General features: G+C 45.3%; 1 protein-coding gene across 1 annotated transcript; it reads right to left on the bottom strand.

Moving 5' to 3' along the window:
* Positions 1-12,802: 12,802 nt before the first annotated feature.
* MAD2L1 (mitotic arrest deficient 2 like 1) lies at positions 12,803-19,468 on the bottom strand. Its single transcript, XM_019623547.1, has 5 exons — positions 19,311-19,468; positions 18,466-18,612; positions 15,365-15,485; positions 14,317-14,420; positions 12,803-13,623 (listed from the first exon to the last, which is right to left on the bottom strand). Exons 1-5 carry the CDS (start codon positions 19,381-19,383, stop codon positions 13,451-13,453), a joined length of 618 nt encoding a protein of 205 aa, XP_019479092.1. The 5' UTR covers positions 19,384-19,468; the 3' UTR covers positions 12,803-13,450.
* Between the last annotated feature and the right edge of the window lie 4,792 nt (positions 19,469-24,260).

Here is a 24,260-nt window from a genome sequence, read left to right as displayed (position 1 = left end):
AGCAGCACTGAATCTTGAAAAGTAGCTTTTCCTGAAACCAGTGCTGAAGTGACCAATCAGCCCATATGTTTTAAAGGAAACAGAGCACTTCCTGTAACTGCCAGTCTGGTGCAATGACCGGAAATCATATATTAAATGAGTACCTTGTGTGGTGAAGCCTTGAATGATCACCTAGAAGCTTGGTGCAGTTTCTGCTGGACAGAAACATCCTTTTTTCTTCAGTTCTCACCAGAGAAAATGGAGTGTGTCTACAGCACTCGGCAGAGCTCTGTAAAGAAACCCGTGAAGCCTGTGGGTTCCGTTTCCTTGGCACCACTGGCCATTGTGATGTCGAGGTTCAAGACTCACGCCACCACTACCTGACTCACTTGTTTCCCCGACTTACCACCATCTTGATTTTTTGAAGTTATTTTTTTTTATTCTGAGATAACTATAGGTCACATACAGTTGTAAGAAATAAGACACAGAAAGTCCATCAACCTTCACCCAGTTCCCCCCAATGGAAATCTCTCTCTCAACTGTAGGGCCACATTGCACCTGGGATGATAACATAGAGTCACGTTCGTCACCCCCAGGGTCATCGTGTCACCCTTGTTCGGCCGCAGAGACGTCCCCCCACCTCTACCACCTCTTTCTTCCCTGGCAGCCTCTAGTCTGTTGTCCGTTTCTATGATTTTGCCCTTTCAGGAATGTTCTGTACATGAGGGTCACCCAATATGTAGCCTTCGGACATTTGCCCTTTTCCACATCGCGTAACTGGCCAGTCTGTGGCATTGCTGCCGCCACGGAGAGTTCAGTACTTTGAATTGCTTGGCAGTGCCCACGATGTGGACGTGTCACAGTCTGTGTAGCCATTCCACTGTTGAAGGACTTGAGGGTTGTCCAGTGTGGGGCTCTTATGGATAAAGCTGCTACCGACGTCTGTGTACAGGTTGTGGTTCCGTGTAAGTCTTCGCTTCTCTGGGCTAAAGGCCCAGAGTGGAGTTGCCGGGTGTATGGTAGCTGTATGTTTTGTTTTTAAGAAACTGTCCCCCTGTTTTCCAGAGAGGCTTTCCCACTCTCACCAGCTCTGTGAGTGGTTCAGTTTCCCCACATCCACACCAGTGTTTGGTGTTGCCATTTTCATTGCAGCCATTCTGATGTCTTGTTGGGCATTTGTTTTCCGTTCCCTAGTGGTTACTGGGCTGAACATCTTTTCACGGGCTTATTTGCCACCTGGCTGCCCTCTTCAGTGTTATGGGGCCTACAGCTCTCTGCTGAAAGCACAGTGTCCCTTTCCACTGGAGCACTGACCATTTACAGGTGAGGCTGCTGCACAGACAGGTGAGATGCTTGGATGCCACGCAGCCACGATGAGGCAGGAAGGGCTCACATCCAGCTGCCGCGGGAGGTCACACAGCCTCCAGCGGGGGGCCCCCACCTCTGCTCACAGGGACAGTCTCTCCCCGACAAGTGGGGAGGGCTAAAACCTGATCCCATAGCAAAGCTCCTGGTTTCCTTTATGGGCTTTTGTACGTATTAATAGCTACTGGAATACATATCTTTTATTCCCCACTAGACACTAAAGACCTCAAGGAAATCGTCTACATCTGATTTATCAGTTCATTCTCACAGGTTTTTGCACATTGGAGGGAATTACAAATTTGTATTGAATGACCCAGGCCCAACTCTCACAAAACTTAGGTTTGAATGGGGAGATAGACAACAATTAAACAGAGTCCCACCAGTGACTGTAACGCCAGATTCTGGCAAGTACCGCGAAGAAATGAGAAATTCATAGAGAGGCCTGCCACCTGAGTTTTCATGGTGGAGCACGCAGGCCAGGAAGGCTTCTTGAAGAGCTCATTTGAAATAACTTTAAAGGAGATTTTGGCGATAGATAGGTAGACAGACAGATGCTAGATGCTAGATAGATAAAAAGATGATAGATAGATGATAGATAGATAGATAGATAGATAGATAGACAGATGCTAGATGCTAGATAGATGATAGATAAATAGATGATAGATAGATAGATGCTAGATAGATGATAGATAATAGATGCTAGATAGATAGATAGATAGATAGATAGATAGATAGATAGATAGATAGACAGACAGACAGACAGACGGGTGGAGAGTTGGGAGAGGATGCTTCACTTTTATGACGGGGTAGAATTTGAGTGTATGAACTTCAGGAACATGCGAGTTGGCTGGATTGGAGACACTGACAGAAGGTACAGAATGTGACAAGCCTGACAAGGCAGAGAGAGGCTAGAGCACAGGTCCTTTCCGTCCTTTGAGGCCTGTTAAGGCCTCTCCTCTTACAAGCAGGGACTCTGACGACTCGTAAAAGGACAGTGCTCGTCTGGACACCCATGCTCAGCAGGCAGCACTTGCTGGCCTCCATTGGGCATCTGTCAGAATCTATTTCAGGTAAGAAATGTAGGCAGACTTCTCTCTGGACCTTCCCCAAATCCCAGATTATCCGCCGTTCCAGGCCTCTGGCTTTCAGACCAGCTGGAGGCAGGAGGGCTCTCCTGGAATCCGAGGCTGCTATCACCCCTGACGCGCACCAGACACTCGCTGGGGGCTCCCCGGGCCCGCCTCCCGCAGGGGCTCTGCCTCATCAGATCTGGGAAACCTGTATTTCTAAAAAGTTTTGGGAGTGACTCTTACACGCGCACAAGATTGTGAGTGACTGGCTTTTGGTACCCGTGGAGAAAGGCGTCGTGCCCTGATACCATCTTGCCCTGTAGTGAAGCAAAGGAAAGAAAACTGGTCCTTAGAAAGACCGAGGGAGCTTTCCATGTCATGTAGTGGCTACCTTTCCATGTAACAGCTAAAGCCTGATTTCCTCCAAAATGCCATTGTCCTTTCTTTTAATGCCATGAAAGAGCTCTAAATGGGTAACAGTGACAGTGTCAGTTTTCATTTATTTCATTGAACAATGAACTTTCATCCTAAATATCAAATACAAGTGATAGTATAGGTGGTCCTCTGGGAATAATACCGACATTCAAGCATATTGCAAAGACAAGACTATTGTCTTACTTCTGTTTTGTCCCTTACGTTTTTAAATCTTTGAGTAAACGTCTGTTGGGAGACAGACTGTCCTGTCTGGAGCACGAGCTCGGCAGGCCCATCACACAGTGTTGAGCCGTCCGCACGGTGCACCAGGCCTCCCTCCTCCCATCTGTAGAATAGAGACGATGATGATAAAAGGGCCCCACCTCATAGGGTTGTTGTGAGACTTCAGTGAGACAATACTACAGAAACTTAGCTCGGCGCCTACTGCCGTCGTCTCGCCGATAATGTCAGTTCTGCTTCGGGGACATGCGTCTTTCCTTGGGAAGAGTAGGCAAGGCCACGGGTCTTCCTCCGCGGCCACAGGCAGCGAGAGGGAGCAGGGGCGACAGCAGCTGAGGGACCGCTCGTTGCCACGCTGTTTACCTCGCAGCCGTGGACATCACCTCCTTTCCATGCAGCAGATTTGTGAGGTGAGACTCCTTGTGGCCATTTTTGCCAATGGAGAAACTGAGGCTCAGAGAAGCAGCTGAGAGGCACAAACCTCATTCACAGGTTCCAGTTCGTGTATCTTCAAAGCCACATCTATAGTGTTTCCACACCAAACAATGTCTCTCCTCTGGAAAAGGGGAGAAAATATATTTTAAGCCACATTCCGTTCAGGTTGGCTCCAAAATTGAATTGGCACGGATCTGAGTGTTTTCATCACCGTGGCATTTGGTGCCCACTTCCCCTCAGTCACTTGCCCCACAGTAGCTGGCTGTGGAGCCCTTGGCCACTGCAGGTCGCCTGTACCACCTCTCAGACAGGAAGCCTGCAGCAGCCCCCAAGGGGGACCGGGATGCCTGTGGCTTTAAGGAGCCCGACCGTGGGGTTTAGACAGGCGGGGAGGGGCAGTCAGGACAGTCAAGCTCTCATGGGTGATTTGCCCTGATGTCGAGCTGCTCACATCTCCATGACGCATACCAGCCTGTGAGCCGCATCGTGGTCACTGTCCCTGTGAGTAATTTTGTTCCTGATTCGGGCGTGCTGGGCCTTCTAGTACCAGGAGTTGATTTTTACCCCACAGGAGGGAAGGGCTGGGCGTCCAGGCCTTGGCAGGGAGCGCCTGCTGCGCGACCCTTTGCTGCCCTCTGCTGACCACACCTGGAAATTACGTCTAAGCTGTCAGGCCCTTGGCCAAGGCAGGTCGTAAGTACAGTGAGTGAGCAAAGCCTGGCACCCAAAGTGTGAGGGGCGCCTGAAAACTACATAAAGAAGATGAAGAATGTTTTGTACTTTTAAAGTCACATTTCAAACTTCCACTCAAATACTGGGTGTCAAATGTCTGTCTTCACTGACCAGAAATTGCCCATCAAGAGTTGTGCATCCACATGTTTAATATGAGTGTTTAGGTCTTTGTTGTTTTGTTTTGTTTTGGTGATGCTTGTGGGGATCTCCCCTGATATTCTGTCTGCTTCTAGAGTGACATTTGAGTGACAATTTAGATATCCTGGGTTCTTCACTTCCTCATGTCTACCATCTCATGCTGTTGGCACTTACTTCAGCACCAGATTGTGGTCAGTCTAGAAAAAGCTCTCTCCCTAGTCCTCCAGGTGTGTGCTCCCCAGGACAGTGGGGTGCAGGACGCCGTTCTCGGAAAACATGAGGAACGGCCGATGACAAGCACCCCACTCCCGTAGCCCTGGGTTTTAATAAAACACCATGTTTCATTGATTCTGAGAATAGACATTGCCATCACTCTTCCATAGACTTTTTATTCCTACTTGTGCAGGTTGACATGGGCACAATAGTTGACCAGAGTCACGATGAAAAAAAAAAAATTGGAATACCAAGATAGCAGGAAGGGCCCGTGAATCAGGGCCAGCAGTGTCAAAAAGTCACGGAAAGATACCAAATTTAGCAGGTCCTAGAGTGGAGTCTAGATATGACAGATAAAAAGTCAGAAGTTCGTATCCAAAGGTTGGGCCATTGAAGAGACAGAACATAGCACAAGAAACAAACAAATAGCCTAGAAAAGCTGACCTCCCAGGCAGACACTCCTCTGCTCTCTGGACCCCTCCCTGTTCGGTAGGATCCGGCCCTGTGGGGGGCTGCCAGGCAGCTGGGGAGCAGAGTGCCAAGTGCTGCCGCTGCTCAAAGGATTTTGGTGGTGTTGTTTTACTTTTAACTTCCATAGTGTAAAATTAATACATACAGGAGTGTAAAACAATTCAAACAGTGCAGAGCGGTACAAATGAAAAGTCAGCTTTCTCCCTGACCTTGTTTCCGCACTCCCGGTGTCTAAGGCAGCGCCTGTTTTTAAACGTTTCTGTTCTGTGCTGGTGACCACCGATGCTTTCTGTCCTTATTCATGAAGCTCAGATGGAATCCACCGAGAGAGGAGAAACAGGTCGGTTTCTTTATCCATCAGCTCCTAAGTTTCTCCAGTTATGATACTTTGGTTCTTCCGGTGCTTGTCTGTAATTTCAAAGAATGTGCTTAAACTCTTTGTTTTGTTACATCATTTTAGAGAGTGTACCTTCATTCCTTGCTGTATAAGGTGAGAAAAACCTGCGTGCGACCTCACCTTCCACATATCCCTGCTGCCATTTCTTTACATTATCACTGTTAATATTAGTCAGATTCTGATACTTATCATTGTCTTCCAAGTTTTGTTCATATGATGACTCTACAAACTGAAACAGCACGTACATTATTCTAAGTATTCAACTATTTACTGAAGGACAAAGCTCTCCCTAGTGAGAAAAAGACAGGTAATCTTATGTCATTAAAACTGAAAGATGAGTATTCCAAGTGTCAAGGTCAAATGGATTCCTTAAGTTCAATCTTCAAGACTTTCCATTAACTCACTCATTTGGCCAACGATACCTTTCATTTCAAGACGCCTTTCTCCTTCGCTTTCTTGTCCTATAGCCACCAATTCCGGCTTCTTGACTCTGAAGATAAGTGTTCATTTTTTTTTTTTTTTTTAGTCATTTGTTTTTCTCTTCTCTTCATTATCTGTTTTCTTCTGGAGTCAACTGTTAAATCTTTTCCACTTGGACCTTCTCGTTTTTGCTGTTGTTTCTTTTAAACTTCTGGGTTTGTATGTATATGAATGATGAAAAGGTTGGTTACTATTGGTTGCATGGCTTTCCGTGTGACATGAAAAGATGGATGGCAAGGTCTCGATCCGTAAGCTAGGAGTACGGTTTTAGGGTGCACTTAGATATTTGTTCCTCCTTCTCTTCTAGAATCTAGCCTCAGTGATCACATCTGACATGCAGCAGACTCGCTGGGGGGATGGGTTGGGGGTGGGGACTTTTCAGGTCCACCTCCCCAGAGGTTCTGATTCATCAGATCCGGGAAACCCATGTTTCTAAAAAGCTTTGGGAGTGATTCTTATATGCAACGGGATTGTGAGTGACCGGTTTGTAGGTATTTCTTTTAATTTCATGAAAGAGCTCTAAATGGGATAAGAGTGAGAGTGTCAGTTTTCATTTATTTCATTGAACACTTACTTTTGGGACCATAATTTTGCTTTTGCAAACTTTTCTAGTGGAACCGCAGTGTCTTTTGTGACTGCTGACCCTTGGAGAGTAGAGATCTGAATGAACTTTGAAGAGGCTGAGGCAGCTGCATGCATTTCTGTGAGCGACGACCCGGGACGTAGCTGCTTGTACAGGACCCAGGCATCTGAGTCCGGCCCTCAGGCTGAGTCTGAGCCGGTGTATAAAGTAAAACTGGGAACGGAAGCATTTGGACTTTCATTTCTATGGGCTTTTATTTGCAAGGGGATTTAGTTGATGGGGAATTTGAATAATGAGAAAAGTTTCACATTATTCAAATTTGGGATACTTTTATGTTGTTGAACCAGTCTTTGTATTCATTTTACCTGGTCTGGTGAGCTGTTCTAGACGTGCCTGGGCATCATTAGTGATACAACATAGAACAGAGAGTGAGTTTTCAGTCCAGGAGTCCTGGCTGACTCACGTTCTAGAGTCTCTGGGCAGGGGTCCCATGGTGAGAGGCAGTAGGCTGCCCTGCAGGACGCACAGCCCACCTTGGCCTGCTCCTGACTGGCTCAAGTTCAACGGGCGCGACGTTTCCCAGCCTCCTTCACGTGTGTGCCGTCTTCAGGATGTTTCTATGTTTGCATATCACCCACACTAACACTGGTATATTTTTCTTTAAATATTCAGTGTGTTCTTTGAAGAATTTTTGCTCATTATGTGTCAAAATGTGTTTTGTTTTTCCGAATACAGATTAAAATACCTACATAATTGTATTACATAAATACATTACTTAATGACTTAACTACATTACATAATTACGTAAAATTTTAAAAGATGCCTGTCAGCGTGCTACCGAAATCAACTCCTGTATGCCATTGGGACACACCATAACATACTAGAAGATTAGAAAGCTGGCGAGGGTTGGGAGGCATGCTTGCTGCTTTAGTCTTCAGGTTTCTAATCCAATCCTGGCGACAGAAACTGGTGCTGGAGAAATATTTCGAACCCCCCTGTCCACCTCCTCTCCCACTCCATCCCAAGCAACAAGAAAGAAATCTCCCTGAGACTTACAGGGGCCCAGGCGGCGCTTTCTAGCCCTGCGCTTGGCGCCCAGCAGCGGCTTTGGGCTGGAGCGGAATGAATGAGGGTGTCTGGCCCGGTCCCCATTCCACCCACGGGGAGGCGTAGTGAACCCTGTTTCCACATTAGCTCTCCACCTCATGCGCCTCCCCAGCGTCACTAGGGAACCCTCTAATTGGATAATACATACACTTCAATGTCCTGTTCCCTGTGCCTGTTTCTCCAACGAGTTAAAAAACAAAACCAAGTGAAAGAATGAGAGAAGGAAACGTTGATGGGAGGAAATGAATGCTTCTGTTATTGTACAGCAAAATACTCGGGGTTTATAAACATTTAATGATAGCTTGTTATGAAAAACTATTTTTTTAAAAGTTAATGCAACTTGTTACTCAAATATTGTGGCCACAGGTTCTCACTTCCCGGACTTGGGTGAGATGGGTGTGCTGGCCTGGTCCTCCTGGCAGCGTCTGTGCACACTGGAGCTGTCCCTCCCTGTCCTTGGTCTCTCAGAGGCAATGTGATATGCTGTCGTAGCAAGAGTGGCTTTGCAGTCAGGGTGGGGCTGGGCTCGGGATGTTTTAATTTGGGCAGATGTCCTAACCTCGTGATAGTAACCACATAAGGCTGTTGTGAGGATTGAGTAAATGGTGTCCTGAACGAATTAGATGCCTGAGCCCCTCCCTGCCACAGACTGAGGGGTTCTGTCTCTGGTTAGTGTTTCTTCATGGTTATCCTCTGCGATCCGCTGGGCGGCAGCCCGATGGTAAGTCTTTATTTTGGACCCAGTCCTTGTCCCTGTACACTGTCCTCCTCTCACAGCCCTGGACGGAGGTGTTCTGGCTGCTCCTCACTTTGGAGGACTCCTCAGCGGGACGCATTTCATCGCTTTCTTGGCCCGGCTCTCCTCACGTCCCGTCGCCAGCTTCCAAAACCACGGGCTGTGGCCCAAGTCTCCCACTTCCCCACCAACCCCAGCTCCCCTCACTTAGAAGGAACCAGGCTGAACAGGTGTGAAGCACCTATAGCAGTTCGTTACCCACGGGTTTTCTTTCCTACACCTGGAAGCTGTGAACTGGTTTTTCTAGAGCTTACTGGCTACTGCAACTGAGGGCACAGTGATCCCAGAACTGTATTCTAGACATGAAATAGTTTGGACATCACAGGCTCCAGCTTTAAAACCACCGACTTCTGTGATTGGTCAGTGAGACTGCCATTCAGAAAGAAGTCCATACCCATGTCTAGGCACCCACTGGATATGTCCATATCTAGGGAGCTTTTAAAGGCGTTGGAGGTCTTTCCCTTTCATGGAAATGGACTGGTGCAGAGCGTCCTGCTTATATTCAGAGGCCTTTTCAGCACAGATAATTCCAAGACAATGAAGATTTCGATCTGATGTCAGTTTCTTTGTGCAAACAAGCTTTGCATACCAAAATGGTGCAAATAAACTTAGATGACAATGGACTTGATACAAATAAACGAAACTATATTATTGTGTTTCTCCAGTATAAAAATAGATCAAATGGTAAGAGGCCAAAAATAGGTGAAATGGTACCATAACCTGTCTTGTGTAATGAGAGGGTCAAGCCGGACATTTTTCTCTCCAGCCCTTTTCTAACAGTTTTGTTGCCAGGTCGACAATGTTGTTGCCAGACAGGACAGGATGGTCAGCTCTAAGGGAGATTAAGTGCCTTTCCCAACCAGATGTTCTGTTTAATAAGCGTCAGTTGATGCTGCTGGCTTTCAAAGCTCTATTCACAAAGAAAGAATGGAAAAAGCTCTAAAGATCTGTTTCTAGATAATATAAGCAATAAAACTTGAAATTCAGTGGACAGGTTCTATTCCATAGTTACTGCAACACAAACTTTTATCATGGTTATATCGACCAAAATAACTGGACATGTAATTTCAAACATTTAACTAAAAAGAATGAGAAATTATTGTGTGCAAGTTAAGCCAAAACTTAATACCCCAAAGAGTAACTAAGGTTACTTAATAAACAATTATTCTGATTGGCTGGAAAACTGTTTCACAGCTGCTCACAAACACACCGGACTTATTCTGAAAACGATGTAGATAAGCTCTAGGATACAGTCCTCTGTGCCTTTTGGTTCTTTCCACTCGTGAGTCAAAGCCATTGGAGGAAAGTGTAAATACAAACTCACCCAACGAGACATAGTCAAGTTCTGTAAAGGACAGTAAAGGAAAACCTGGTTGTTCTGGACACTTGAATGCTAAAATGATGGACAGGGCGACCATCTAAACTGTAAAAAACAGTGTAGTTTGCACGCCCACTGATCCCACAATTCTCTTGGTGCACTAAAGCATGAGAATTAAATAATTCATGGAAAGTGCTTAGCAACTAACAGACACTATATTTCCCTCCTAATGTCTTTATATTTCTGTAGCCAGAAATCCCAATGTTAACTTGAAATAAAAGCTGATTATAGTCTTTAGAGTCAAAAGAAATTCACCGTAATTTCAGTATTACAGCATTAGTGACATCTGCTGGAAAATGTAGGTGTTACAGTTATAGCTACTCTGATTTTTAATGTGTAATAAAATTAAGATAAATTTTACAGACTAGGCAACAAAATGAAAACCCAAAGGCAAAAAAAATTAAATGCCTACATGGATGCCAATATTATGAAACTAATAATTTCTGAGTGTATATTCTAAAATATATAGGAGAGCAATGAACCTAAGAAACTTGAATGAATTCTAATAATAGAAACATTTACTCAGCATACATGTTTATATAGTGATTTAAAATAGAGGTCTGGGGACTTTATGCCAGTCTGAGTCTCTTTTTATGATCATATGCCAAAGAACCACCCTTCTCAAGTTTTCAGATCAGAGTTCACTGTGGGGCGTCCTGAGGAGCACCTCAAAGAAAGCCAGCTGTTTCAGAGTGTGGGGTTGCAATAAAATAGAGAAGGACATCCGATAGATTATGGAAGGAGACAGCAGATGATGCTGTTTTAAACGTGAGCCTTAAGTAGCACAAAGCAAACGCCCTAAGCCAGGCGGGGGTTGACTACTTGTGACCAGAGGGGAGAACTGGGACCGATTACAGGGCGGCAGCTACAGCCCTTGGGCCAGGGCACCGTCAGTCAGGTCCCTTTACCTGTGGTCTGAGGCTGCTTCCAGCCTATAAGGACCGACTGGAGTGTGGGAGACCATGTGCCCGCGAGCCCCAACCATCTGTCTGACGCTTTACAGAAACAGTGCACAACCCCTGGTCTGCTAGATCGCCTGCATCAGATTTTCACGCCTCCCGTCTCCACGCCCCATTGAAATTGGCTCAGCCAGGAGCCGCCTGGGTCAGTGGATCCTGGACAGTGTGCCTGTTCCGGCAGCCACGGCCTGAGTGGGAGGCGAGACGTGACCTGCAGACGTGCAGAGAATGAGACAGGCGTGCAGCTGACCTGCAGACGTGCAGGGGGACACGCGTGTTGTTGGTAGTCTATCGCCGTTTGCTATGAGAATGTCACTCCTCTTTCTATAAAGATTTTAACGTATTTCCTAAAAATAGGACCAGGATTTCTAGTACTTCCTGTTTTTACTGAAGCTGGTCCTGCTTTCCTCCTCCACCTGTATTTGCAATGTTAAGAGGCTATGAACAGCCCAAGAGTTCAAATGTTTCCATCTTAAGTGTCCACTGTCGTACACCTCATGCTGTTTGGAAGCCTGACTTGTGACCATACCTAATTCAACATCACTTCCATTTCTGGCTTGTGGGTGGGCCTCGGGTAGCTTCAGCAGCTTAGGGAATGGGCTTCCCCTGCAATGCCCGCTGTACCCACCATCCAACACTGGCACCTCTTTGTCCAGCACTGGGGGGTCCGAGAACGTAAGACGGCACCCTTCACTCTTACCAAGCATTTGGATCAAAGACATGAGGTTATCAGGTGAAAAAACAAAGACAAATACATAACGACCGGAATCCGCGGGCACTTCCTGGTCCCTTGCCATGTTTCCCCCCTTCACAAGAGCTCACGCTTCAAAGGCCAGGACTTGGTTGCTCCCGTCCCGGCACGTGGCGCAGAGTTTCACATGTACATAGATGCCCAGTATGTAACCTGAGTGGATAGATGATGTACTTAATGCTGACGGTCCCGTGAATTCATGTGAAAAGCTTAAAACAGTGTCTGATACTAACCACATAGTAAATTGAATGATTACAAAATAAGGTTTAGATTAGACGTTTGAAGTTTGCCTTAAACTGACCTTGGAAAAATAGGTGGGAAGTGGATGAAAGAACGTACCTGAAGCCTCAGGCACAGGAATAAGCATTGTTTCCACATGTAAGGAAACCTGGGCAGACAGGAAGGCTGAGTATAGAAGGCTCTACAATCCAACATTTGCTAAACCAAATGAATTCCCAATGACACTGGTCACTTTATACAATGCTGATTTTAAGTCCACTGCTATGAGATGAAGGGGGTATAATCAAAGCTTGTACTTGAAATTGACAGTGCTTCAAAACTTAACTCAGTTTTGTGTCCTTAGGACCTACAGCCTAATCTGCAGAAGAAATCATTTGCTGTACATAAGTCCCCCTTATCCGCGGGGGATACAATACGTTCCAAGACATGCCCCCCACCAGCAGATGCCTGAAACAATGGGTAGTCCCAAACCCCATATACTGCATTTTTCCCAATACATAACACACCTTTTCACTTAAAGGAAACACCTTATGGCTTCTCTTTGGCGTGACATATCTGAATTGCCAGCATCACTGCTCGTGTGCTTTGGGACCATAATTAAGTAAACTGCGGGTGACCTGAACACAAGCCAAGTGTTTGTGTTCTCCATCTGATAAGCGAGATGGCTACTAAGTGTCTAATGGGTGGGGAGCATCTATAGCGTGGAGACCCTGGACAAAGGGACGATGCTTGTCCCCAGAGAGGACTAGATAGCACGAGGTTCCGTCACACTATGCACAATTTAAAACCTATGAACTGTATATTTCTGGAACTTTCCATGTAATATTGGGTTGTCAGAAAAGTCATGACCAATTTTTGCAACGAAAAACATAGAAAAATATGTCATGACTTTTCTGACAACCCAATATTTTCAGACCACAGGTCACTAAAACTTCAGAAAGCCAAACCGCAGATAAGGGGGACTCCTGTACTGAATCCATTCTAACTACTGTTTAACTGTACTAACACCACACCCATGTAAAAAATTTTAAGACCAATTTAAAACATACCACATATTTAACTTTATTTATCATTGTCATTTAAAGCTTGATTCTATAAAACACAAAAAGACATTTTTTAAAAGTTCTGTGTCACCGGAATTGAAACAGTAGAAATATCAAAAGCTTTGTAGGTATAAGGTATATAAATTAAACTCAAATAATTGGATTTTTTCAATATGAAAACTACACAAATGAAACAAATGGCAAAAGGACCTAGTAGCAATATTTTGTTATTTATGGATTATCAGTTACTTTAGGACCTAAACAAAGATTCTGAATATTCAGGCTTCTCTTGCAGTTTCATATTTAATTATTTTCCTACCTACATTCTGAGTCAAGCTATTTTACCCAAAGGTCTGGTTTAGGAAGGCATTTAGCTTTATAGGAAAAGTTTCTCCGTCTACAGTTACCCCCTGCAAAGGAATTGCCAATACAGTGCTGATGTAATCCGCTGCTGCTTCCCTTTTGAACAGTATGCAAAAAAATCATGTCAACCCCCTGGAAAGTCAGACAGACACCAAAAAACGGGACAGCTGTGCATAGCTCAGTAAAGTATGTTAAGTTTCCCACCTACAGAGTAACCAATGAAATAAAATGAAGTACAGCTGACTTGGCTTCAGGAGACGCACACTGGCGAGTGCACCGTTGTCCTCCCGTCCTCCTCAGTCAGCGACGGGGATTTTGTAGGCCACCACGCTGTTCACTTTGTGGATCGTAGTAGTGAATGAACGGAGACGGACTTGCTCAGAGTTGGTAATGAACTGTGGTCCCGACTCCTCCCATTTTTCAGGCACAACCAAATCTTTGTCTGTATAAATCAGCAGATCAAATGAACCTAAATTGGGAATAAGATCATTCAAGTACATTAACTTTTAACAGGTAAAACTACCCTCCCTGTTTCGCTCCCATTTTGAACCACCAGCAGTGTTAGAAAAGGTAGTTTAGCCTGGTCTCCAGTCACAAGGTCATTGCTTTTCCTCAATGGAAATTTATTTTTAGTACAGAAAACGCTATCTTCTTTTTAATTTACCTTATGAAAAATTCAAGTTTTTTTTTCTCTAAGGAGAAAACCATTTTAAAAATTTGCAGAAAGTGTATGATCACACGTGGGAAAGCATGAATGTAAGTCCCGGAAAACCGACATGCTGGCTCTGTGACTGCCGTCCCCCACTGCTCAGAACAGGGCCCATTCGGGTATTCAGAAAACAGCTGATGAATGAAGGCGTAACCAAGAAAAGCAAAACACAATCATAGCTATAGTTTTAATTATGTACATAAAAATATGTACAAATAAACAGTGAAAGGAGTTACATCAAAATGTTCAAGAGTCCTGTATTTTCATTCCCTTCCTTTTCAGCATTTCCAAATTGTCTAGAACGCATATAACATTTACTTAACGCCTTCTTCCTCATGTATAGTACATGATATTGATAATTAAGAAAAAATTAACAAAGGGATAATTCTTAAAGCAATAGCTTAGTCTTTTCCCCAGCAAACTTCAGCCCATGTGAAGTTGTAAAATACTCACACGCAACTTCCAGCAGTGGCAGGAATGTCACTGTCGCTGTGATCTGTCTGATGACTGACCGGATTTCATCTTGGATAGCTTTCTGAGACTTTTCTCTGGGTGTACTATCAAAGAAACCAAGTCAACTCATTTCTAGTTTTAATGAGTTATTTAAAACATTGGTAAGATCATTTATTTCATTAAATGCTTCCAAAATCAAGTAATACATTAAAAAGGTTTTTCTTTTCTTTTTTGATGAGTGTAAGTGTATTCTTAGGACCTATTACTCAGTAGGCAGACTATGTATCTTTATTATTTCATTTATCCTTCTAGGGTTGGCTTTAGTATCAGATCATATAGTATCAGATGACTAGAAGCTCTGTCAAGTGGTTCAAGTTAGGAAAATTTCACCAACTCTTAAAATAACAAGTGGTATCTAAAAACATTTGATTGGTAAATCATTTTGGCATTTTTAGTAATGCCTAAATGTCTAATTCCCTACTGCCTCAAATTATTTTTATAAGCTAAAAATTTCCTAATATGACCAAAGGCTTCAGGAGCAAACTTGACTTTATTGTGAGAAGTGGTCTGAGTTTAAGGGAGCCTGCCTAAGAGGGTGCTGGGCATCAGCACAGGATGACGGGCACCTCCCACCCAGGGGTACTGGGACTTCAGCTTATGAAGCGTCTTAGGGAGTTTGTGGTGAGGAGTGCAGTAGACAGAGCCGCACCTTAGCTGGTACAGAGTAGGCTCATCCCTACGGTTACAGGAACCTGTAAACAATCCCCTGAATGGTCCATCTGGACATTGTGTGTACTTCTGCACACAGCACCATAAACACTCAAGTCTAGACGAGAGGCAATTCTGTTACAAGTACACTATCTATACAAAGCAATATGCTCAAGTGAGCTAAATTCTTTTCCATGGGAGACTGAAAATCAAATTAACATATCTTAGAAAATTATGCCTTATATGAAACTAGTTCAATATAATCAGAACTCATTTTAGTCAAGAAAACAAGTTTTGGAAAAAAATGTATGAAAGTGGAAATAATTTAATTCACACTTACCTGTCCTCTTTGGCAGTCTTGTCACACTCGATATCAAACTGCCATCTTTCAAGGACCTCACCACTTTCAATATTTGAGATGACTACCACCAGTTTCTGAACTGAACATTTGTATAACCAATCTGCAAGACACAAGGCGCCGTTTGCTCCGCTGCTTTACAGAGTAACACTCTTCCCAGGCACTCCCTCATGTCCTCAGCACTCAACCGCTGGCGTTCCAGAGCTCGCCCATCACAACCTCGCTCCTTCTGCAGACCCTCCGTGTCTGTGTGGGATGCAGCACTGGGCGCCGAGTAGCGAGTGTGCGCTACTTCCGTCCTAATCCCAGGTGGGAGCGTAAGCGAGGGGCATTAACCCAGACGTCACCCCAGTGTGAAATGATCACTGTGTGAGCTGCTAGGAAGGTGCGGTAGACGGTGCAATGCGAGCAGAAAATGGGAAACTCCGACTCCCTCGGGGGGTTGTCATAGTTAAATTATGAGTTTAGCTCTAAGAATCAACAGCATTAAATCTGCAGGACAGGGAAGAGGATACAGGTCCTAAATACTCAAAACTGCAGTTGAGAAAGGGGGTGAACCAGGTGAGGCTGGCGAGATGAGGGGGGCGTGTGGGCTGAACTGAAGACACTGCGCGTCCAGGGAACTCAGTACTGTGTTTTAAGCAGGTGCAGCGTAACTATCATTCTGGCTGTGATGTGGAAAGTGGACTGAAGCGGGCTTGGGACACTAACCAGTAATTCAACAAGAGGTAATGAAGGCTTGTAGGACAAACTGGTAGAGATGGGGCAGTAGACAGGCTCAAGAGACGCCGTGGTTACCACTGTTACGAGGTGTGCTGGATGGCCCATGAGAGTAAGCAAGGGGAGCGAGTCAGGGGTAGCGCCCCAGTTTCTGGCTTGTATCGCTGGTTGGATGGTTGTTTCAGTCACAGAGGACAGAGAATTGAAATGGAGATGACCCTAAATTTAGTTTTTATATACTGAGTGTGAAGTAGCTCCGGGCTGGCCACCTACAGATGTCGGGGGAGCCATTCTACATGAGCCTGGAGTCAGGAAGACTTGGGTAAGAAAGAAGGTTGGCGTCAACTACACAAGGTTGTCAGTGAAGCGTCTACATGCCAGAGACCATCTAGAAGAATGGCACTGAGAAGGGGCCTGAGACTGAGCCCTGACTTCATCTTGGAAACTGGGATAGCATGTTCAGGGTCAGCAGTGTTTTTATTTTTTCTTAGACAAAAACAATTTAGCAATGTTTAAGGCTTGTGGCCACCTAGGTCTCTATTGTAACCCCCTAAAAATGTAAAAATATTCTTAGCTTGCAGACAGCACAAAAACAGGTCGTATGCTGGATTGGCCTCTCGGCCTTGCTGACCCCAGCACAGATCCACAACGTTTTATCAGGTTAGCTCTGCAGAGGAGACTGAGTGGTATTTTTTTTTCCTTTTAAAATTGGAAATAATTCAAATCAAAACAAAGAAGTAAAAAATATAAGACAGAAGAAATAGGGTGGAGTCCATAAGGCTAGAGGGAGGGGAGTCAAAGCAGACTGGACAGTTTGCCTCTAGGAAGAGCAATGCCTCCATTTTAACTAAAAGAAAAGGGGGGTGTAGGGCCGGCCGAGTGGCGCGATGGTTAAGAGCTGGCTTGGGATGCCAGAGGGCCCCGGTTCGGATCCCACATATAAGGGCCAGTGACACTGCCCTCCACAGCTAAGATGCTGAACAACAGCTCAACCTGGAGCTGGGCTGCCCTGAGTTGCTGGCGACGGCGTAGGCTGCAGCCCCTTCTGCAGTGGGTTGCCATGGGCTACCGTGTGTAGCCAGCAGCCAGTGTGAGCGGCCAGCAGCCGGCATGAGCGGCTGTCCAGAAGCCGGCAACTGATCTGCCTCACCCGGGAAGAGCGCAATGATGGTGCCAACTTGGGCCAGTGAAGCACCGTCCTCCACAACTAGACTGAAGACCAAAAGCACAGCAACTTGTCTGTTTCCCTTCCCCCAATTCCCCAATTAAAAAAAAAAAAAGAAAGAAAAGGGGGGAGTTACATAGGAAGGTCTAGATACCCCTGAGATGAAATGTCATCAGGGGACTCAAAGAAGACAAGCCCCAAGCCCAGTAGGTCAGGCAACTCGCTTCTCCATCAAATCAAGATGGAGACACAGACCCACAGCTGCCCGGAGGGTTCAGGCCCGATCACGTGAGCGCAGCCTTATGAAGGGCTGTGGTGATTTAGTTCTGAAGTTAATTAAAAAGACTACCGCTTCATTTTCAAAATGAAGCTACTTGAAAAAAACAAGAAAAATGATTCATGAATTAAAAACAAAACAAAACTCTGGAGCACTTTTTGGAACTCATACTTTGGGAAGACAGGGAGACACATCCTTCGACCCGGAAAAAGGGAGAATCCCAAGTGGAGGGAAACATGAAAGAGAAACTGGTGGGATTGTAGAAAAAAAAAAGAAATAGATGGAAAACAAGGACTGAGCCAACCATACAGCAACTACTGAGCTAAAGAAAAAACATGAGTGTTTAGAAATGGCCTACTGACTCATAGGCAGGATTTTTCAAACAGAAAAGTGGAAATAGGTGAAAAATAAGAAAACTCTACTGGGTGCTCTATTATTTAGTTTTGTTTTGTTTTTTTCCTTTTTTGAAGTTGAGTTCCTAGGTGGAACCCAATTTAATTTCCTTGATCTTAATAATGACGGCTTTACACTCCCAAGCAGGTACGGAAAATATATTAAGAATAGACAGTGTTTTGTTCACAGCTAATAATGCCGTCATAATTATGTAGAATTCCAACTCATGCCACTGGCCACAGAAACTGCAAAAGGCCTTTCTAAGGGAGTCGCTAGAAACAGTGTCATTAAGGCACGTCAGCTCCCTAACAAAATATTCCGGCCCCTCAAAATGTGAGGGGAGAAGGGTAGGATTCCTTTCAGTTTATTACTTGCTTCCTCCCAACTGAGAGGCACTGTACTTGAGATGGTTGTGTGTTTTACACCTTCTGCGTACAAAGTTGAAAAAATGACCACCAAAATGCTAGACAGAAGATGTGGATCCCAGAAGACCTGCAAAACTCAAAACTGTTTCCAACAATTAAATACCTTTCAGTTGTTCCACCACATTATTTAGGTATTTCATGAGCTCAGGATCAGTAGTTACGAGCAAGGTGAGTCCGTATTTCTGCACTCGAGTAAAAGTCTCAGATGGATATACGCCGCGCTGATACAAAATGCTGTTGATGCCAAATGCTGAAAGCAAAAGAAATGAGACAAGAACAAAACACTTTTAGATATGGCTACGGTTTCGTTAACGGTATTAGGCTGTAAATGCCTCAACACTTGTGTTTTTATGTGTCTTGCTGAAAGCAGAGTAGGTACAAAGTGCCATTAAACATCCTTAAAAGCTTGTTTCTAAGTAAGGGAAAGAGATACCTTCATTTAAGTGGTAGGGCAAGAAAAACGCCAAACGTGCAGCTGAGCGCTGCCAAGCCTCGCCTCGTTACAACGTCCAAGTGCAAACTCGGATCACGTGGTCAGAGGACGTCAACAGGCTCCTGCACCCAAGCAAGCCTCTCCCTCTGTTTTCCTCCCTCCGCGCACGTCCTGCCAGGTTCTACCGTAAGGCACAACCGGCCTGGTGCAGAACAGCGCTTCCCCAAGTCGGTGCATCCCCACCGACCCCAGCCCCCCGGGGTGGCGCGGGTAAAACCACCCCCCGAGGCTCCACCCGTCGCACTGCGTCCTAAGCCGCCGGGGAGGCACCTCACAGCAGCGCTCGGAGGGCCTCGGCGACGCTAGGCCGCCGCCTCCACCGTGACCTGGGTGGCGTCCCGAGGAGGCGCCCGCATCCTCCCTGTCCCGACCCCCCGCCGGGCGGGAGGCTCGCCTGCTGGGCCGCCCCGGCCCGCCCGCTTTCCCGCCCTCGGGCCTGCACGAGGGGGACTCACAGAAGAACTCGGCCACGATCTCGGCGCTGCCGCGCAGGGTGATGCCTTGCTCCCGGGACAGCTGCAGCGCCATGGCGGGCCCCCAGCCGCGGCGCGCGCCCGCTCGCACCCAGCAGCCCCCGGCTCCGCGCCGCCGCCCCGCCACTCGTTTCAAAAGTAACGACGTAGCACGCCGCCGCCGCCGCGCAGGCGCAGCGGCGCTGCCCGCCCTTCCGCCCTCGCGGGAGCTGGCGAGCCGCGCAGTCGCAGTGGGGAGGCGCGGTCGGCTGTTCCGGGTTGTCCGCTCCGGTCGTGGTCAGCCGCGCGGGTCGATCCCGGTGTGGGCGGCCGCTCCCCGGGCCCCCGGGCGCCCAGGTGCACGGTCTCTGAGTTTTAAAGATATTTTCAAAGCGCCGTGAGTCGTCCGCCAGCCGCGCCTTGCGTGGCCCCAGGGGCCCCCAGCGCACGGGGGAAGCGTTTGCCACACACGTCGGGGCTCCGCAAAGCGCCTGCGTGTCGCGACGGGGTCCCGCTGTCCCGGCCCGCCCGGCCCGGCCCGGCCCGGCGCACCTCCGCCCCGGCCCGCAGCGAGGCCGAGGCGGGCGGGGCTGCGTTCTCCCCGCCCAGCGGCCCGTGGCGGCGGGTCCCCCAAAAGAAACGGCTTGACAGGGAGCTTGGACTCCCCAATTCGGGGGCTTTTCATGTTAGGCTGAGAAGTATGATGGAGGAGGTGCACGATTCACGTCCGCGGCAATTGTGGAACCATTTTATTCTTAAAGCGGCTGGAAAAATTACTTGTAAAATGTGTCTGAAACCCTTGATCAGACATGCTGTGTTGTTGATTTGAGGACTAAGTTAGTTTCCTAGTGCTCGTAACGGACGACCGCCGGTGAGTGGCTTAGACCAGCACCCGTTTGTTTTCTGCGTCCCGCAGGTCAGGAGTCGGCACGGCAGAGCGGGGTGCGCTGCTCGCGTGTCCCAGGGTTGGAACAAAGGCGTCTGCAAGTGAGGTCTCCTCCAAGCGCGGGGTCCTCGTCCCAGCCCCGTGGCGGCCGGCGGGATGCATGTCCTCGGGGCCTTGGGCTGAGGTCCTGCCTTGCCCGCTGCTGGCCAGAGGCCAGCCTTGTGCCTGTGCCAGGTCATCCTTCCACGGACCTTGTCACTCCGAAGCTTCTGACTTCCGAGAGGTCCCTTTTAAAGGCTCCCAGAACGAGGTCAGACGCAGTCAGATAATGTCGCCTTGACCCTCCTCATCCAGGAGGCGAGATCCCCTCCTATGCACAGGTTCTGGCCACACTCAAGGATGTGCTCCCCGGAGGCCAGAGATTTAGGGGGCCATCTTTGAATTCCCTCTAGCACCATAGTATATATCAGATTTTGATCAGTTTGAAGAGTAAAACACGTATAATGGAATAATTTTTTCCTTACATCCTGTAGTCTTGGTGGTACGTGGTGCGTGCGTGCGTGCGTGCGCGCGTTTAATTTAGAGCCAAACAGGACATGCCTGGAAGCAAGATTTCAACAGACAGGAAAACGCTTCTGTGTGTGTGTTTAAAACATCATCTTTGCACTCCTTCCACCGGGAAACTGGGTTAGAGCCAGAATTCTGGCATCACGCCTGTGGAGCACTGATGGCCGCCTAACTCCATATAAAAACTGTCTCTTTTTCTAAGGAACTTCACATCGATACTCAGCACTTCAGGCGAGACTTCCTTGGGTCCCATAGTAACATACTTTGTAAGCTGTCTACCCGAAGGTGCAAATACTTGTTAGTATAATTTGGAGACTCTAGAATTTAAAAGCCTAGCAAATACATAAGTTTTCCATAGAGGAAATATTTATTAAATACTTTGTGTTCTATGAAGAGATAGAAGAAATAAGATTCAGGAAGTGTGGTCTGTATTTTCCTAGAAGTTTCTAATCTAGTTTTGTTTAAATATGCATACCTAAGAAAAAAAGAAAGAAAAATGAAAGGCTCACGAATTTGGCCTCCCCGGGCTTCTGCCCACTCGGCAGCCCCCTTTCAGAGGGCTTTGGTGCCCGCCTGGTCCTTTACCAGCTTCTCCACCTCTGCGCTTTTCCTAATGCTCTTCCCTCAGCCTAGAAATTTCACTTTATCTTCTCAAATTGCTAATTATATTTATACCCTTTTTTTTTAACTTAAATGTCACTGCATTAAAGAAATTTTCTTTAACCCATCAGGCTATAAGGTCCTGCTCTTACATATCCTCAAAGCATCTCACAGCGCTATTTCAGAGCATTGATTTCATTGTTACATTGTTATAATTCCCTGAGGACTTGTGTTAATATCTTCCCTGCTTTGGTGGAGGACCCACGATGACATTTAGTGAGTGCCCCACAAATATTTGTGGAATGAGTGAGCATTTGAATATTTGCCTAGGAAAACTTCATGGAAGAGCCCCAAACGTTGTCCAGTTGGAGAGCAAGTTGGATGGATGAAGTAAGGCCACTTCTAGGGAGCTTTGAACACCCATCTGCATTGATGGAACTGGAGGTACCAGGGAATTTCTAGGTTCTTAGGACTGACATAATTAAAGGGGCATTTTTGCACATGTAAATTCAGTAAAGGTTATAGAATGAATTGCGTACTGGACAGTCTAGAGTGGTGGTCCTCACACTTGAGTGTGTGAAAGAATCCCTTCGGTATTTTGGTAAATATGTAGGCTCCTGGCTTCTCTAAGCCTGAGTCAGCCCAGGAGCAGAGCCAGTAGCCACAGTTGCCTCTCCAGCACTTGAAATGCGCTGCTCTGAATTGAGGTGTTCTACAAGTATAAAATACCAGATTTCGTAGACCAAATATAAAAAGTATAAAGTATCACATTGATATGTGTTTCAATCAATTACATACTGGAATTATATTTTCCATGCACTACAGTAAATCATATTATTAAAACAATTTCACTTGTTTTCAGTTTTTAACGTGACTACCAGAACATTTAAAATTGCGTATGTGGTTCACGTTATATTGGGTTGTCAGAAAAGTCATCATGTATTTTTTCTGTTTTTCGTTGCAAAAATGCATCATGACTTTTTCAACAACCCAATATTTCTATTGGGCAGTGCTGGCCTACTTTGTGGGGTCTCAGAGAAGGCAGGTTTTAAATAGCATCCCAAATGATTCTGATGCAAGCCCTTAAATCACTCTTTGAAAAGCAGAAGACTGATGGATATTTAAGTGATGGTGGCCAAGGCGGTTGACAGCCCAGACGGACTAGATGGATGCCAGAGAGTTTGAATAAGAAGGTATATATCAGAGCAAGACACTTTGAGACAAAACTTGAGTTGATGACAGATGTGGAGGAAGGGTGAAACGGTAGTACAGATAAATCCAAGATGGCAGGTCTACAGTACAGCAGTAGTGTTGGCCAAAGCCGTGGGGGTGTTAGGAAGAGCTGCCGAAACTCTGAGCCTGTTCTGTTTCTTATTTATTATCGTAACACTTAAGATTCTAGAAAGGGACTTCTTTCCATTAACTGTTGGGTGCTTGCTTTGACACTGACCCCATCTTATCTAAAGCATTCACATTTATCTTCACAAAATGTTTTTGTAAAACTTGTTTTCAGTTACTTGAGTTTGCCTTCATTCACAATTCAGTAAATTCTTTCTAATGTGTATTGTATAGGGGAAGGCTGTTTGGATAGGGAGAAGAATAAATTAAGATTTATTTTTGAGAAAAATTGAAGCAGAGTGCATAACCAAACCTATGTTAATAAAGAGTAACTATGAAAATGCGTGTCGTAAACAGGTCTGTATTCCATATTAGGATGATAAAGCCAGAAATACTCATAAACATTTCTACAGGTAGAATCAAGGGGAATTTTAGACTGAAAGTAACTTAATTAATGGCTTATTCGAACAATCTTATAGATGAGGAACTGATGTCCAGAGTGGCTATATAGTTAGTCTACAACTCAGTATTTAGTTAGTAGATTTAGTAGCAGAATCTAGGGTTCATGACTTATCTCTTTGGAAATTATTTCTAGCAGAAGACATGCTGAACAATGCTGTTATTTTTTAAAGGTTATTTTTTTTAAATCAACAGATTGTAGATTAAGATTTTACTCAGTAACCTGTACACATAACTTGCCAAGAAAATGGCAGTTACAATCCATAATAAATTGTATCTTAATATGCAAGCAGTTCCAACTGCCAGAAGATGGCACTGTTTACATGTGAAATAGCACCTTTTAAGGATTCAGTCTAGATGTGCTTCAGTTGAAAGTAAACTGAAGGAAAAATGAATTTAGTGGTTCCTGAGGTATTTGTGTATGTGGAATACATCAGAATTAATTGTTGAGTCATAACATATTACAGAACTGGTATCCTTCTTTGCAACATTTAGTGTGTGTGCATGTGCACATGTGCACACCCCAGAAACATGTATATTAATATTTACATTTAATTTGCATATTAATTTGTTTTACATGAAAAAACATTTTAGGTAGTTGACTCATTATTCTTACAGACTTAAGAGAAGTTTTCTTCAAATTATCAGGTGTTATTTTATTCTTGAGGCCAACATCTTGAAATAGAGCGGTTTATTCTAACTCGGATAAAACAGTGAGAGATACCTTTATGATACTGGTAATAAGACATTCATCTACTAAATTTTGGAGAAAAATCTTGTGCACACAGGTATTTAATTATGTCTGGGGAATTTGCTTTTTTTAAAAAAAAGAATGCTGTCATAAATATTGAAGTTTTTTTCTTATATAGATCATTTCTCATTTGATGTGAAATTTTCTGCTCTGATTACTTAAGGTTTATTTTGTAGATCTAATGAATGTTTATATTTTTATGGGCTTAAGAATTAAATTGCATAATGTAAATCTTCTAAAGATCCATTTTTCCCACATACTTTCCTCCTAGGACCTTGATTGTTGAGACACATGTTCATAAAGATAGCACAACAAATTTGAATTGTGACATTTTATTAATAAGCGATGGCTT

Source organism: Hipposideros armiger, unplaced genomic scaffold (genome assembly GCF_001890085.2).
Source record: "Hipposideros armiger isolate ML-2016 unplaced genomic scaffold, ASM189008v1 scaffold_1, whole genome shotgun sequence".
NCBI lineage: Eukaryota > Metazoa > Chordata > Mammalia > Chiroptera > Hipposideridae > Hipposideros > Hipposideros armiger.
The sequence above is the reverse complement of the archived record's forward strand: the minus strand, read 5'-3'. Positions and strand labels throughout refer to the sequence as shown.